We start from the raw sequence: 16634 nt of genomic DNA on the forward strand, positions 1-16634 counted from the left end.
TAATTTGATCTCATCTGCCCACAGGACGTTCTCCCAGAAGGAATTTGGCAAATCCAAGTTGGGCTTTTTTTTTGTCTCTATCAGCAGTGGGGCCTCCTGGGCCTCCTACCTTATTTTCCCCTTTCATTGAGTCGGTGATGGATGGGGCGAGTTGAATTTGTCGTACTTTGTGTCTGAAGGTCAGTTTGAATCTGGCAGTAGATCGAGGTTCTTTCTCCACCATTCGAACAATCCCGCGCTGCAATCTTCAGTCAAGTTTCCTCTTGCGGCCACGTCCAGGAAGCCTGGCTATAGTGCCATGGACTTTATACATTCTAATAGCGTTACATACAATGGAAACATGAACATCAAGGTCTCTGGAGATTAATGTGTAGCCTTGGGATTGACAATCTCTGATTGTCCATGTTTGTATTCTCCTCATAACCTACTCTGACCATTCTCTGGCTTTCTTTCTTTTCTCCACGCTCATTGCAGTACACACAGCGACACGAAACACTCTATTCCAACCTTTATATTGCAGGCACCCGCTACTTGTCACCGGTGATTTCAGGACCAACATGAAGGAGAATCACCTGCTTGGAATCTAATTATTCTAGAAGGTGCCAATAATTGTGTCTGGACCATTTAAGGATTTATGTGTAGAATATGCTACGACTTTTTCTGATGTTTATGCAAACCAAAAAAATACTAATGTGAATACCAATGTGTATATATATATATATATATATATATATATATATATATATATATATATATATATATATATATATGCTACCAAATTATTATTGACATCATGTGTAAAATTATATATAAAAGAATTTTGCAAAGTAATTCACTAAAGCTGATTACATAACTTTATGTTGTCAGCGCCTAGATGTAAACCCCTATACCTGGAAGGTGAGTGCATCTGATTTTAGCTGCATTTTAATGGTGTTTAAAGCATATAGGTCAGTGTAGGACCTGCATATAATAAAGTGCCCTTGACGTTGGGATGCAGGCTTAAGTCTTTTGATCAAAATATGAACTAATACCTCATGTTTTCATTTTGCTAGACACACACAGATATGCAGTGAAAAGGATAAGCGCTGACAACTGTCTTTTTGTTTTGTATACATATATGGGCATTTATATTGCCACGCAGCTGGTACCACATACAATGTGGGATATACCGAGCGCGGGGTTGTTTTTCTCTGGTTTTATAACTTTATGTATATTCAGTACTTTGTCCTGATGCTCCCTCTCTGTAGTATGTTGATATATTTTACTTTATTTTAACATGAATTAAGGGCCCAAGGAACAGTATTTTAAGAGTCAAAAACAGCAAAAAGCTGAACTCACGAAGCAGATTAACGTGTTACTGTAAGTGTATCTTTGAAATGACTGTTACATATTGTGCAAAACTAAAATTGCCGCTGATCACCATGTCACACGTCTGCATATTTTGCAGTTCATAAACTATCATTCAATAATACCCAACTATAAATACCAGCAGCTGTTTTCAGTGAAATCGTTCCATTTAAGCATTGTATTTAGTTGTTTTTTTACAAACTTTATTTAAGCAAAATTCAGTGTGTTACAATCTCAAACGATATCTGAGAAAGATGTGAAATATATAGGCACTCATACAAGGACATATTCATAAACAGTATGTGAAGTAAAAATGGGTAATAGAACAGAGAAGATGTGATCAGACACTCATCTCAGAGGCTGAGGATATATAAAGAGAAGACTGAACTGGTCTTTACATTTATTATAAAGAGAGATAGAGAGGGAGGTAGAAAATATAGATTCTCGTAGGGATGCGATGTGGCCAGAGAGGAAGAGTGACAAGATGAGGAGTTAAGGAGAAAGAGAGAGGGAGAAAGGGAGAGAGGAGGGAGGTAGGGAGCAGGTGGACCGAGTATAAGAGATTGTGAAATTATACCGAGAAGGGTGTATGAGAATGGAAGTAGAACGCCCACGGCTCCCACACTTTGAAGAAAGATTTAGAGGTGTTATGAAGAATGCTGGTCATATATTTTATATGTGAGACAACAGGGAGGCTATTCAGTCTCTAGCTTTTTGCCAGCTGAGGCCTCTAATAGTAGCCTTATGGGCTTCCCACAGAACACCTGGTGCCATTGTGAGGCAATAAGTTCAAAGTATTCTGTGACAGCATCATTGATCTCATGGTGAGATGTCGGATATAACAACAGAGGGACATTAACGCCAGCGACGAGCCTGGGGAGCCAATTTAATCAGGTCAAAGATGATGCAGACAACTGCGTGACCCGTCCATGTAAATGGAGAGATCCCGGTGTCTGCAATGGTCTGTGAGAAAGGGACACAACGACCAGGTCAATACGGGAATAACTCTGGTGTGGGACCGAATAATGTGTAAAGTGCTTAGCGTCTGTCACGGTCACTGGAGTACAGACCCCTGACCTGCCAAGACCAACACTCACCAGAGGCGCGGAGTCTAACGTGGCGGCTGGCCTTCACCAGGAACCGCCGCACGACTTCGCAGCAACCGCCACGTAGGTGGAGGTCCTCTGGTAGTGGGGCAGGTTCCACGGAGTTTCAGCGAGTTTAGAGATTAGTGGATCCAAGAATGACCACAGGAATAGTGGAACAGCGTGAAGCAGGGACGGTCTGCAGGTAGCAGGATGACCGCTGGGATAGCGGAAGCTGTATGAAGCCTGAAGTTGCTGCGGTTTGCAGATTGCAGGATGACCGCTGGGATAGCGGAGAAGCGATATGGAGCCAGAGAATTCACTAGGAAGAATCCTAACTGAACCTAAGAACAGGCTCAGAGTAAAGGAAGAGGGAGGTTTAAATACTGGAGGAAGATCCTGCAACCAATAGAGGGCAGTGAAAGGCCTAAAAACAGAAATCAGGTCTGCGCATGCGCAGACCCTTCCAAGATGGCAGCCGTCATCGGGACTCTGTCGGACTCCGGTGAGGTAAGTGAGCCGGGTCCCGACTAGCGGGTCCCCGGCGTGTGACAGCGTCAGACCGGTTAAGGCTCCAGGTGTCATGCAGGCGTTGGAGACATGTCAAGAAAGGCGGAGAGTCCCTTGTGGGGGTGGAAGAAGCTTTGTCTCGGGTAGTGTCAGGTGATTTATCCAAAGTTGGGTTTAAGATTGTGTTAAAGTCCCAGCAACGAGTGTATGTCCTGGTGCAACTCGCTCAAGGAGTTTAAACACTTCTGAAAAAACTGAGCACTGACCTTGGTTAGGTCATATAGGGATACAGGCCTGATCTGCTCAGAACGGAGGGTGCCCATCAAAATCAGGTAACAACCTTCAAAGTCCGGATAAGATTTGGTCAAGATACTATGTTGTGTATTAAGAACGCCATGGCCAGCTTTTTGAAGTTTTGTCTGTGCATATTTCTTACCTTGAAGACAGGTATGAGAGGACCCTCCAGAAGGAAAACTAGCTCAGCTGGTTCTCTCCTGCAGGCTCCCAGGATTAAGCTATTTATTTTTATTTACGGTTTGGTGTAAATATAATAAACACACAACAATAATAATAATAAGAATGAAACAAAACCCTCTCTCACGCATCTACATAGACTGCATGTTATCCGAACGCTAGACCCCATCACAAGCCAATAGCGCACTGCGCAGTCTTCCCCTGGATCGACGCCCTCCCATGATTACTGGAAACATGAGCAGGGTGGTTACATATTAGTAAGGGGGGTAGGGGGCACTTAGGGGCATAGTCAGCGAGTATTTTTTTTTAGAGCGTGTTAAGTCTTTTTTTTTTGCTTTTTTCATAATTTTCGAGTGCGTTAACTTTACCCGCGATTCAATTCCATTCTTAACGCTAAGTTTTTTTTCATGAAACGGTCCTCTCGCGCTCCAGTACAAGGTCTATTGAAAGTATAGGGTGTGCGAGAGGCAGCCGCGTTAAAAGCTATTCAATTGTTTTTTAATGCGGCGCGTTAAACAGGAAAATATGCTGTTTTATCTCACACCTCTTTGGGGTGTGTTAAAAATAAAAAACCTATGAAAAGTATTTGAAATCATGTATAATGTGGAAAAAAAGTTACATTTATGTTTATCACTAATGTCTAACTTGTGTAAGTTGATTTTCTTGTAAAAAAAATAATGAAATACAAAAATAAAAAAATCACTAATTAATTGTATTTATGTATGTTTTTGGTACAAATATGACTGTATTAATGTGTTTTGACATGGTATAGATGATTGTATGGTAAAAAATAGTTCAAGTTAAAAATATGCTAAAGAAATTACCGTAATGTAGATATGATCAATGTGTAATGCAATCTAATGTATGATAATGTATGCAAAACCTTTTCTTTGTGTTATACATGACAGCGTTAAAACTCCCCTTCACTACTCTAAAATCTCGCAAAAACAATTTTTAACACGCGGGGGCAGCTTGCAATTGAATTGCACGAGTTTTCCCGCTGCTCTAACTTCAAACGGTCGCTATTGCCGGCAAAAACCCGCAGGACTTTTTTTTTTTTTTTTTTTTAACGCTGCAGGGACAAAACAATCTCGCTGACAATTGAATATACCCCTTAGTGTGCTCAGTCTATCATAGAGGAAAGTTATTTTTGCTTTATTATTTCTGCACAAAACACTTTTTTAAAATAAATAAATAAATAAATAAATCTGGCTGCAATATTTGACCCTGGTCTGCTTAGTTTTGCCCCGCTCCCTGGATAAAACAAGGGATCGTCACATTTATACAGGTCCTGTATAACATAGTTACACATCAGGCAGATTGAAAAGACAAGTTAACCTTTCAGTATATTTATCCCTGTATTTTCTATTTTGTTAGATCACAAATCCCCAGTGCGAGTAACAAGAAGTATGTATGATGTGTATTAGTTTCCATTTTTCATAATTCAATAACCAGGAAAGAGAAAGGTCGTCTATGCGATAGGACTAAAGAACAGCTTGTTAATTTGATGTATTAAATGTAGCGCGTGGTTAATGGAAATCTAGCAGCAGTCTCCGGCTGTACCCCAGAAACCACAAATACTGTCAGGTTTTCTCGTCCACCTACTGGTACAATCTCAGCCAATGACCTCAGACACCGAGCGGATACTGCAATATCAGTAACAAGGAGGGAACCCAGCCCAAACCAGCACAGAACGCTTGGATACTGTGATCGGACCAATGCCTCAATATGTAAGTAGTTTAATAGTAGTTAGGTTTTAATTTAAGCAAATAATATTCCTCAACCACCATCTTAACCTCACTACCTTTAGCCTGTTACACAATTTCACACAAGACAACTACCCCCGGACCAACATTATTGTGTGACAGGATCATTTAGCTTATGAATCACCCTACCTTTGCAGTCTGGCTGGGCCAAGATGCAAAATGTATCCTTAACCTCATGTGTCAATCTCCCATTGTCCCATAGATTGTAAGCTTGCGAGCAGGGCCTTCTCACCTCTTTGTCTGTTTTACCCAGTTTGTTTATTAGTTTATTACGTTTGTCCCCAATTGTAAAGCGCTACGGAATATGTTGGCGCTATATAAATAACTGATGATGATGATGATGAATTTAGCATTACAATCAAATGCAAACAATGTCTATTAATTCCTTGTCTTCTTGAAAGGGCATCAGTCAGGACCAGTTTTAGGGAACATCGCCCCTGTAATGTTAATATTACAAGTAAATAAACTTTATTGGCACTATAATTTATCATTATTTTATGATCTTTCCCATACAATATTACCTACCACCCCCACCCCTGCAGAGTATCACTATATGCAATAATCTGCAGAACTATTTTCTGAAGAGTGAAAGTTTCCCGGCGCAGAGCTGTATAAACGTAAATAGGGACCCAGGGGACAATTTCTTGGTGAAATACGATCCGTGAGCCTTATTCGGTAATTGCCGTCCACGCAGAGGGGCCCTTCTCGTTATCCAGCTGCTGAATGATGGGTACATGTGATTGTACGAAGGGGAAAATGTACCTGTCCACAAATATACAAACTGTCAACGTCGCCAACCACTTAATAACCAATGTGGTTACACTGGTTCCCGGATACACCCACAGACCCGTTGCTGCCCAGAATCCTCCGTTTTCCCAGCAGCATGGAGAAAGTCATGAGACCAGAGAGTGCTGCCACAACATTGACGTCGTTCCAGACAGATCCGAAGACTTCCAAGGAACGAGATACAGAGATTTATCATGTATAACACAGGAACTGACACTACAAACAACTACTAATGTTATTGTTGAAGATCTGTAAGGTGCCGGACAACGGGACATACATAAAACAGGGACAAAATAAATGCAGACATGGAAACAATGATAGGAGGACCTTGCTCACAAGAGCTTACAATCTAATTGGTACAGGCATCTGAAGCTTAGCAATCCTCATCTGCATCAGACTCCTTGTTACCATCTCTTCCAGTCGTAACCAAATAAACATGATTTCACGTATTATACATTAAGTGATCGGAACTTTTACATTTTTTAACATTTTATCTACCCATATTTCTGTGTATGTTTTCAGCTGCCTAATCTAGAATATAAGTTCTTCAGGGCAGAGTTCCCTTTCGTACTGTATTGGTCAGCCATGGTTACTATAAGGCACTGCGTACATTTTGTGATGTAACATGTACATACAGTCATGTTAAAGAGGAAGTAACCCCTTTCACATCTGTGTTTTATATATCAGGAAATAATGAACAATCATCTACTCACCAAGATTCATACATTTAATCTTAATAACAAATAATAACAATAAAAAATTGTTATGTTCAAGGAGAACAGACGTCTACAGTGATCTTGGCGACGTCGGAGAACAGACGTCTGCAGTGATATTGATGACACCAGAGAACAGACGTCTGCAGTGATCTTGACGCCGCCGGAGAACAGACGTCTGCAGTGATTTTGACGCCGCCGGAGAACAGACGTCTGCAGTGATATTGACGCCGCCGGAGAACAGACGTCTGCAGTGATATTGACGCCGCCGGAGAACAGACGTCTGCAGTGATTTTGACGCCGCCAGAGAACAGATGTCTGCAGTGATCTTGATGACACCAGAGAACAGACGTCTGCAGTGATCTTGATGACACCAGAGAACAGACGTCTGCAGTGATCTTGACGCCACTGGAGAACAGACGTTTGCAGTGATCTTGACGCCGCCGGAGAACAGATGTCTGCAGTGATCTTGATGACGCCGGAATACAGACATCTGCAGTGATCATGATGATACCAGAGAACAGATATCTGCGGTAATCTTGATGCCGCCGGAGAACAGACGCCTGCAGTGATCTTGACGACACCGGAGAACAGACGTCTGCAGTGATCTTGACAACGTCGGAGAACAGACGTCTGCAGTGATCTTGACAACGTCGGAGAACAGACGTCTGCAGTGATCTTGACAACGTCGGAGAACAGACGTCTGCAGTGATCTTGATGACGTCGGAAAACAGACGTCTGCAGTGATCTTGATGACGTCGGAAAACAGACGTCTGCAGTGATCTTGATGACGCCAGAGAACAGACGTCTGCAGTGATCTTGACGCCGTCGAAGAACAGACGTCAGCGGTGATCTTGACGCCGCCGGAGAACAGACATCTGCAGTGATCTTGACGACACCGGAGAACAGACGTCTGCAGTGATCTTGATGATGCCAGAGAACAGACGTCTGCAGTGATTTTGACAACGTCGGAGAACAGACGTCTGCAGTGATCTTGACAACGTCGGAGAACAAACGTCTGCAGTGATCTTGATGACGCCAGAGAACAGACGTCTGCAGAGATCTTGACGCCGCCGAAGAACAGACGTCTGCAGTGATCTTGATGATGTCCATCAGTCTGGAGAGGGTTATGAGCACAATTTCAAGCAGTAGGAAGTCCATCATTCCACGGTGTGAAAGATTACTTACAAATGAAGAACGCTGATGACAGCTGCCAGTATTTCCAGAAGCAGTTGTCCCAACAAATTCCCCCAAAGATCAGAACCTGGATGATGCCTGAGAAATCCCAAAGGAACCAAAGACTACATCCAGGGATCTACAGGCCTCTGTCAACATGGTGAATGTTAAAGTTCACAAGTCTACCATCATTAAAAGACTGAGCAATACTTCTGGAACATTGCCCTCTGGATAGACGAGACCAAAGTGGGTTTGTTTGGACTTAATGCACAAGTCCAGATTTGGAGAACACCAACAGAGTATCACCACAAGAACCTCAAAGCATGGAGGTGGAGGGGTGACGATTTTAGGTTGTTTTGCAGACACAGAACCTGGACACATCTCAATCATTGTGTCCTCCGTGACCTCCTCTTTATACCTGAGAATTCTAGAGGGGAAAGTGAGGCCATCTGTCTGACAACCGAACCCCGGCAAAACTGAATATGGTGACAAGGCAATAATCTCTAAAACCACCAGCACCGTACAACTGGATGGCTGAAAAAGAAAAGAATCAAGGTTTTGGGAGTCCAGACTCAACCCCACCAAGATGCTGTGGAAGGACCTTAACAGACTTGTGCATCAACTAATAGTCCCAAACATCAAAGACTGGAAGCAGCCAAAATCCCTCAAATACCAAGTAAGAGACTGAAAAACTCATACTGAGAACCATTATGTTGTTATTGCTGATAGACAGGGTTCTATTAGTTACTGGATGAGGGGGCACTTACTTTACACTCATGGCTTCCTAATGTTGTCTTATTTTTGTTATGAAATAAATAAGGACAAAGTATGATCTGTGATGGGTTACTTGTCAACTGAGAGGCGATTCATCAAATTTTAGTACTTGTTGAGGGCTAGAGCATTGCAAATTTTTCTCCTAATATGTAAAAAAAAGATATGAAATTATATATATATATATATATATATATATAAACATATATAATGTGTGTAAGAGGTAAGTGGCACTTGGGTGAACACACCAACCACAATAGAGGTTATTTTGTTCAACTACCGCAAACAATGTAACAACACAGTATAAATACTAGTTTCACACTATGGATTACACCTGACCCCTTAGACCGTGATAACGTTGTATGACACACGTGGAGCGTTACCTTCCTGAGCTCCTGGGCCTCTGACTCGCAGACCGCCTGCTCTTGAACCGCAGCCTCCGTGCGTCCTTCTACGCAGGGTCCAGACTTCACAATTGTATCAAGAAACAAGGAGTCTATAAAAGAGAGAAAAATAATTGTTGGTCATCTGGCGCCATCTAGTGGCCACAGCACCCATCTGCACCCACCACCTAATCTGACAGCAGCTTTTACCCAAGTTTGGACACTTTCATTTTTTGGTGCCTTTTTGAAGCACTATCCTATTTTTGGGATTTTCTATTATATTTGACTATTTGAGGACGGATAAACAAAGCAAAATAACAACAATAAAAAGAATGTAGACAGAACAATTATGATTATTAATAAGTATTTAAAGATGATCTGTCAAAATATTTTTAATAAGTAAATGAAGAAATGATCCCAATGCGGCTACAGCTGCTTTATGACCTGTTTTTTTTTCCGCCTGTTTTGCATCTTTTCCTAACGCTAAAGTCGGCCATTCAGCCACCCAACTTCAGCGTAATCCCAGCATCCACTCCAAGCTAAGCCGGGTCATTCTGCATGGACTAGAAAACAAGCTCCCAAATCAGCTTAAAATTCAGTGACAGTTCCTCATTAAAGTGACCAGTGAGTCGCTCAAATGGGCCCCAAGCCTTTGAGGGCCCCTAAATCATATTTCATACAAGCTAGTATGATAAAAACCATGAACTCATTCACAAACTCATTAAGGAGATATATACATATAATAAATGATTGCATTCATAGTTCCATATTTTATTCTTGCTTGTAATTGGGTATACTGATGGCCCTGAATAGTTTTGTTGTTGAGGTACCTTTTGCCCAATTCCTTAAACCCGCGGTAGAAAACATCTAACAGTTAGATTATGTCACAACGTCTGTAGTATCAAACTTGGCACAATATAACAATAAACTGTTTTATAGTGATGTAGGACTTGCCTATAAACCCATCTCAATGTACGGAGTTTTATTAAGGTTGGCCTGTGTGTTTTCGCCCTACACACTAATTTTAACACAGCAACTAGAAATCACTACGCGTTTCACAGTTCAAAGAAGAATACTAGGAAATCCCAAGGTTTTCACGCAGTCAACATAACAAGCAGTTAAGTAAATAAATGGCATCAATCAGTTAGTTATTGGACGGGGACTTATGACCACAAGGACAAACGAGTCATTAACCAGGGTAAATCACCCAGGCTGATGTGTTATTCAAAGAGGGGCCCGGCCGGCGGACACAGCGCTGGTTAATGTTTCTGAAGGAACTGTCAGCTGCGCTCTAATTAAAAACCAGAGCACTTATTGCGGAAAAATTCTCTCCTGGCTAATCAGTAACGACCCGAGCAGCAGGTCTCACTGCGCGCCTTCCATGTCCGCTCCAGTAATGAGGACTAATGTCAGGTATGGCTGGAAACAGGTCAGACAAGAAAGAAGAATAATCTCTGGTTTATAAAGTCTTTTAGGGAAGCTGAACAATGGTACGAACCTGTTCTAGTCCCCATTATCTGGGGTGGTCAGATGACGGACCTAGTTGACCATAGAGCGTACAACACCTACATGTTCTGCATTCTTGGGCTGTGATTGGTTTCACCAGTCACCTATATCCAAACCATAAAAATTATATATCATCTCTTCGTAGATTATAGGAGTTTCATGTAGAAAAAGGTGTTGATGTATGAAGTATAAACTCCATTTACTTTTGCCGTATGCTCAGTGATGTCAATGGATCCTAGTAAATTTCTACGTTAGATATTGGTACAGATGATGAAATGGCTCCATCTGTGTACGGGAGGCGCTGGCTCCACTGTAAGACATACCGGTTCATTCACCGGTATACCCAGATCACTGGGCATCTCCGATACTCGCTACACATTGCCAGATACATATATTGGCCCACAGCAATACTTTTCCTGTCCTTTTATCTCAGAAATGAGTAGAGACGGCCTTAATGAGGAACGTACGACATCACCAAGGCATGAGGTCACTTTACTAGGAGATTATGTCTGAATAATATTACTAAATTCCTGTGAACTGATGACTTGGTTCTTCAGGAATAAATGCAGATAGAGCGATTATTCCAGTTTATAGGACACAGGCGTTAGACCCTTCATTAGCTGAATTAGACCATTGTCTTAGTGAATAAGTGAATAATAAAGTGTATTTGTAGGGCAGCATGGTGGCTCAGTGGTTAGCACTTCTGCCTCACAGCACTGGGGTCATGAGTTCGATTCCCGACCATGGCCTTATCTGTGTGGAGTTTGTATGTTCTCCCTGTGTTTGTGTGGGTTTCCTCCGGGTGCTCCGGTTTCCTCCCACACTCCAAAAACATACTAGTAGGTTAATTGGCTGCTATCAAAATTAACGCTAGTCTCTCCCTGTCTGTCTGTTCCCCTCTCTGTCTGTCTGTGTGTGAGCATGTGTCTACATTAGGGAATTTAGACCGTAAGCTCCAATGGGGCAGGGACTGATGTGAATGAGTTCTCTGTAGAGCGCTGCAGAATTAGTGGCATTATATAAATAAATGGTGATGATGATGATATTAGTCACATCAGGTATTTGTTTAGATCAGTGACGGGAGATATGTGGCCCCCCCCGAGCCTTCACCTGCGGCCCAAAGCTCCTTCCTACTTTACTGTCAGATGTGTGTGTTATAGTTTGTAACACTAGTTTATAGTGTCTGCTATGCGTCTCTTTCTTACAGTCATGGGCAAAAGTTTTGAGAGTGACACAAGTATTGGTTCTCACACAGTTTGCTGCTTCAGTGTTTTTAGACCTTTTCGTCAGATGTTACTATGTTATACTGATGTAACATTACAAGTGTTTCATAAGTGTCAATGGCTTTTATGGACAATTACATTAAGTTTATGCAAAGAGTCAATATTTGCAGTGTTGACCCTTCTGTTTGAAGACCTCTGCAATTCGCCCTGGCAGCTGTCAATCAACTTCTGGGCCACATACTGACTGATGGCCGCCCATTCTTGTCTAATCAATGCTTGGAGTTTGTCAGAATTTGCAGGTTTTGTTTGCCCACCGCCTCTTGAGGATTCACCATAAATTCTCAATGGGATTAAAATCTGGGGAGTTTCCTGGCCATGGACCCAAACCATCGATGTTTTGATTCCCGAGCCACTTAGTTATCACTTTTGCCTTATGACAAGGTGCTCCATCATGCTGGAAAAGGTATTGTTCATCACCAAACTGTTCTTGGATGGTTGGGAGAAGTTGGAGAATGTTTTGGTACTATTCTTTATTCATGGCTGTGTTATTAGGCAAAATTGTGAGTAAATAAAATATAATAATAATAATAATAATCCCCCTTTGTATTGTTCTCCGGCCCCCTCTTATACACCTGCTCCTCTTTCTGTTCTGTAATCCTAACTTTAACCCTACTTTTTAGTTGTAAAATGTAAAAACTTCAAATAAAGTTAGAAAAAAAATGTCTGCTTCCATTGTAACTTTTAAAAACCTATTCTCAAAATGTGTAATTGTAAGTTTAGCGTTGAACAGTTCTGCATGTATATTACTTTATTATTTCTACAGCTTCATCTCCTGAATGCACACAATAAATCCAATCGCTGTACACAAGTTAAGCAGATGGGTTATTTTATTTCCGGAGCCTGTTGCTGGGCCGGTGGCAGTGACTGGGTTACAGATGATGGGATCCTGGTGGATGAAGCCTACACCCTGAGCTCCGGCCTGCCGCTCAGCCCACTCTGCATGGACACTTTCCAGGCTGCGGTGGCTGCTGCCGTCTGCTTTGCATTAATGAAGACTTTCGCCACAGTTTGCGCTGCGATGAGACAACCTCAGCTGCTCAGAAAACAGATGAAGTAAAGTGATTTAGTGTCTGGTTTCTACGAATTAGAAAGTCAAATAGCAAATTGGCTGCTCTGTTCCTGCACTGTGTGCAGGAAGGAACCCTCTGTGTTCAATACTACCGAGTATGTATTACTGCTCCGTGTCAGAGATGGACAATACTACCGAGTATGTATTACTGCTCCGTGTCAGAGATGGACAATACTACCGAGTATGTATTACTGCTCCGTGTCAGAGATGGACAATACTACCGAGTATGTATTACTGCTCCGTGTCAGAGATGGACAATACTACCGAGTATGTATTACTGCTCCGTATCAGAGATGGACAATACTACAGAGTATGTATTACTGCTCCGTGTCAGAGATTGACAATACTACTGAGTATTTATTAGTGCTCCGTGTCAGAGATGGACAATGTCTCGCACCACACAACATGTGATACTATAGTGTGATACATTGTTTTGTACAATGTTATATGCAGACAATGGCATGTACAGGTTTAGCACACATGGACTATACGCAGATCAGAGAGCACATTCTATGCACACGTCTCATGTGAAAGCCGGGTATTTAACAGAGAAACAGGGGATGTCTTGTCCCTTCTTTTACCTACACTTATTGGGCACCAATATGAAAGGATATTCAGCTGAATAATGTTTACAGTATAGCTTTGGTGATTCACTAACTGATTCAAGAGCTGAATTGCAACAAAGTACCTTTACTGTCAGGCTCATAATCATCACCATTTATTTATATAGCGCACTTACTTCCACAGCGCTGCACAGAGACTAATTGTCATTCACATCAGTCCCTGCCGCAAAGGAGCTTCCAGTACACACACACACATTAATTTTGCCAGCAGCCAATTAACCTAACAGTTTTGCCAAATTTTCAACAATATCATGTTAATAAAGGCTATTTATAACAAATTGCTACAAAAAAAAAAAAATGTTATATATAATCTTTAGATATGAACTATGAAGGTGAAGCCCTTTATCCAGGGTTATCATAAAGTAAAGTTTAACAGAGTATGGTCTCACCCCCTTTAGAGCAGTGTCCTAATATAATCAAACAGGTAAAGTTTCAGCCATTTAAGCTGCTGTGATATCACTGACCCCGCAGAATAAATGTACACTATGAATCCACCAAAACACAGAATGCATTTCTGCAGAGCAAGTCTGCAAATCTGTCACTCCCACCTCTCCCACACAGGCCAGCATTAGGTAGTGTTTAATCTCTTTTCACCAAGGAACAAGGTCTGAAGCACAACCTCAGAGGAGCAGTGTCTGCTGGGAAATGTATGTAGTTGTGTACAGAAACCTCGGCTACACTGACAAATTGTGACATTAATCGGAATAGATGATCATTACTTTAAAAAAATCAATTTGTTGTTTAGCATATAATGGGAAACATATAATAAGGCGATTCCCTGATGTTAACAAGTTTCTCCTCACTGCTAGAGGCAAAACAGACCTAAAAAGTGTCATAGAATCCCATATAGGACAATGAAACCTGGATGCATCATACAAATATGAGAGAGCAGCATTTGCAAAAAGTGGTTGCAAAATAAGGGGCAGATTCATAAAAAAAAAACAGCGGAGGTGTTGCCCATAGCAACCAATCAGATACTAGCTAGCATTTAGCTTTGATAAGGTTTGATAAATCTCTCCTCCTTATTGGTGAATGTGGGGAAGGGGGGGGGATAGAATCCACAGGAGCAGCTGTGACATTTGTAGAGCGATAGTGCTTATATATAAATGTGTGTGCGGAGACCGGGGGGATGTGGAGAGGCAACATAAAGGCTGCTGCAAGTGGTATTATGCTCAGTAAAGCCCCTGGTGACAAACCTGCTTTACTGATGTGTACAGCACTGTTGTATATTATGCAGCTTTATAGTATTATTAGTGAAATAGTGATAGCTCTGTTTAAACACACACTCATTGGTCTGCTAAATGGTATTAGGAAGCAAGAAATATTGTGCATGATTCATAAATAAAAATGTTACTGTAAATAATAATAATCCGGCAGTGCCATGCAACCCTCTTTTAACTTCAATAGCATATCTACCGATCCTCTACAATGACATTGTATAGACGTATATGACAAGTATCTTGTAAAGATTTGCAATGTTAAAGACAGAGCAGCTCAGACAGTGCTCTACCCCCATCTAGTGGACAATGTAGGGAAGGCAGCTACACTGGGGAGTATGGTCCGTCTCTTGCACTGAGGTGGGGCTGTGAACAGTCAGGATTTTCCACTGCCGGCAGCTTCCAGTTATAACAATAAAAGTGCAGGTGGGGGCCTGGGTGTCAGCAATATCAACAGACTGAGTCAGATGGACAGAACAGGGAGAGGAGGGATTGTAAACAGGCTGCATGTGAATATCTGCGAGCGCTCTTCTCCCCCGTGCGCGGACGCTGCCAGGATACAATCAGAACAGGACGAATAAACTCTTTCACTGCCAAAATGAGAGTTCACAAACTCCAGCATATTTCATATGTCAAACACGCATAGTGACAGCATAATGTGGATCAGAGTAGGTTTGCTCATTCATTTCAGTCTAAGCGCCATTGGAGCTTACAATCTAATTTCCTCTTGGAGGCACACAAGTGCCAATTTAGTTGGATTACCCTTCCCAGTATGACTATGGGACTTAGGCGGAAACCGACGCCAACACGGAGAGACCATACAAACTGTTCTTCTGTGCCGTGTATACCCTGAGCACAGATAACACGGAGAACTATGTCTTTATGTAACTTTACTGTAATGTCAACAAGTAGATAAAATAAAATCAAGGGAAGCATCAAGAAAAGTGACGGGGCAATGCACTTATTGACCCAGCGATTAATAAGGACTAAAGGACCCGTACAGACATATGGCAGTGTGCATTGACTAACATTTAAATGTTTTCCTAATGAGTTATTTTGTTACTCAGAAGGCAAGAAAGGGCAGATCACCTTCTACTGAAACATATACATACAATATTGGTGTTTTGGGTTTAGTTCTAATAATTGATGTGGCGACTCTTATTCATTAAGAGTTAGTCCTTAGCACAATCCCCCGCCATATAGTTGCCACCTACATTCTTTGTGTAATGTGGTGGGGTGAACATGGATCAGCATAATACAAGGGACGTGACTGTCTGGGGGGCTAATGAGAGCCTTGTAATGAGAAACGGTCCAGGGACCCCCCCCTTCAGAACACACAGGACTGACAGCGGACTGTCTGTATAACCTGCTGGGCTCCAAAGAAAGAAACAAAACCTACTATGAGAAATAACATAGGCAGCAATATATTTGCATTATATAGCTGTGGTTGGTATTTAAAGCATCTGTTGACCTATAGAAGTGCGTATAACATAGATCTGTGTTAGACTGGCCCACGGTCAGAGAGCTATGACATATTTGCTCACAGTTCAAGCGTGGAGATATATATATATACATAAACCTCTTTTGCCCACAATACTGCAGATGTCAGTGTAAAAATGTTCTATAACTGCAGTGTTTAATATCATTATTCCCTCTGCAAAGTAAATACAGTGAAATAAAATGTAATATTTCCTATTCCGTACACAAGACATTTCCGTGGACCATAAACCCGCCCAGTGTTACCGAGCCGCCCAGCAGACAGAGCGAGAGCCAGGGCAGAGAGAGCCAATGTTTCCCTACAAGTAATCCCTGGGATTTACCAGCAGCTGCTTTTGGGTTTTATCTTGTTCAACGTGGAGGTGGACTGTGAGTGCTCTTTATATGGAGGACGGAGGAGCCGCCGTTGGCTGTCTGTAGACACGACA

General features: G+C 41.9%; 1 protein-coding gene across 3 annotated transcripts in view; it reads right to left on the reverse strand.

The window, feature by feature from the left end:
* Positions 1-16634, reverse strand: part of SNAP47 (synaptosome associated protein 47) — a 37144-nt gene that overhangs the window by 9145 nt on the left and 11365 nt on the right. For 2 of the 3 annotated variants that reach the window (XM_075214154.1, XM_075214155.1), the window contains exon 5: positions 9012-9124. In XM_075214154.1, the coding sequence (XP_075070255.1) occupies positions 9012-9124 (113 nt within the window). Of the gene's footprint in view, positions 1-9011; positions 9125-12622; positions 12834-16634 lie in introns of those variants that run through there. The other variant, XM_075214156.1, reaches the window with a different exon arrangement.

The sequence above is a fragment of the Mixophyes fleayi genome, chromosome 5, assembly GCF_038048845.1.
Source record: "Mixophyes fleayi isolate aMixFle1 chromosome 5, aMixFle1.hap1, whole genome shotgun sequence".
In the NCBI taxonomy this organism is placed as follows: Eukaryota; Metazoa; Chordata; class Amphibia; order Anura; family Limnodynastidae; genus Mixophyes; species Mixophyes fleayi.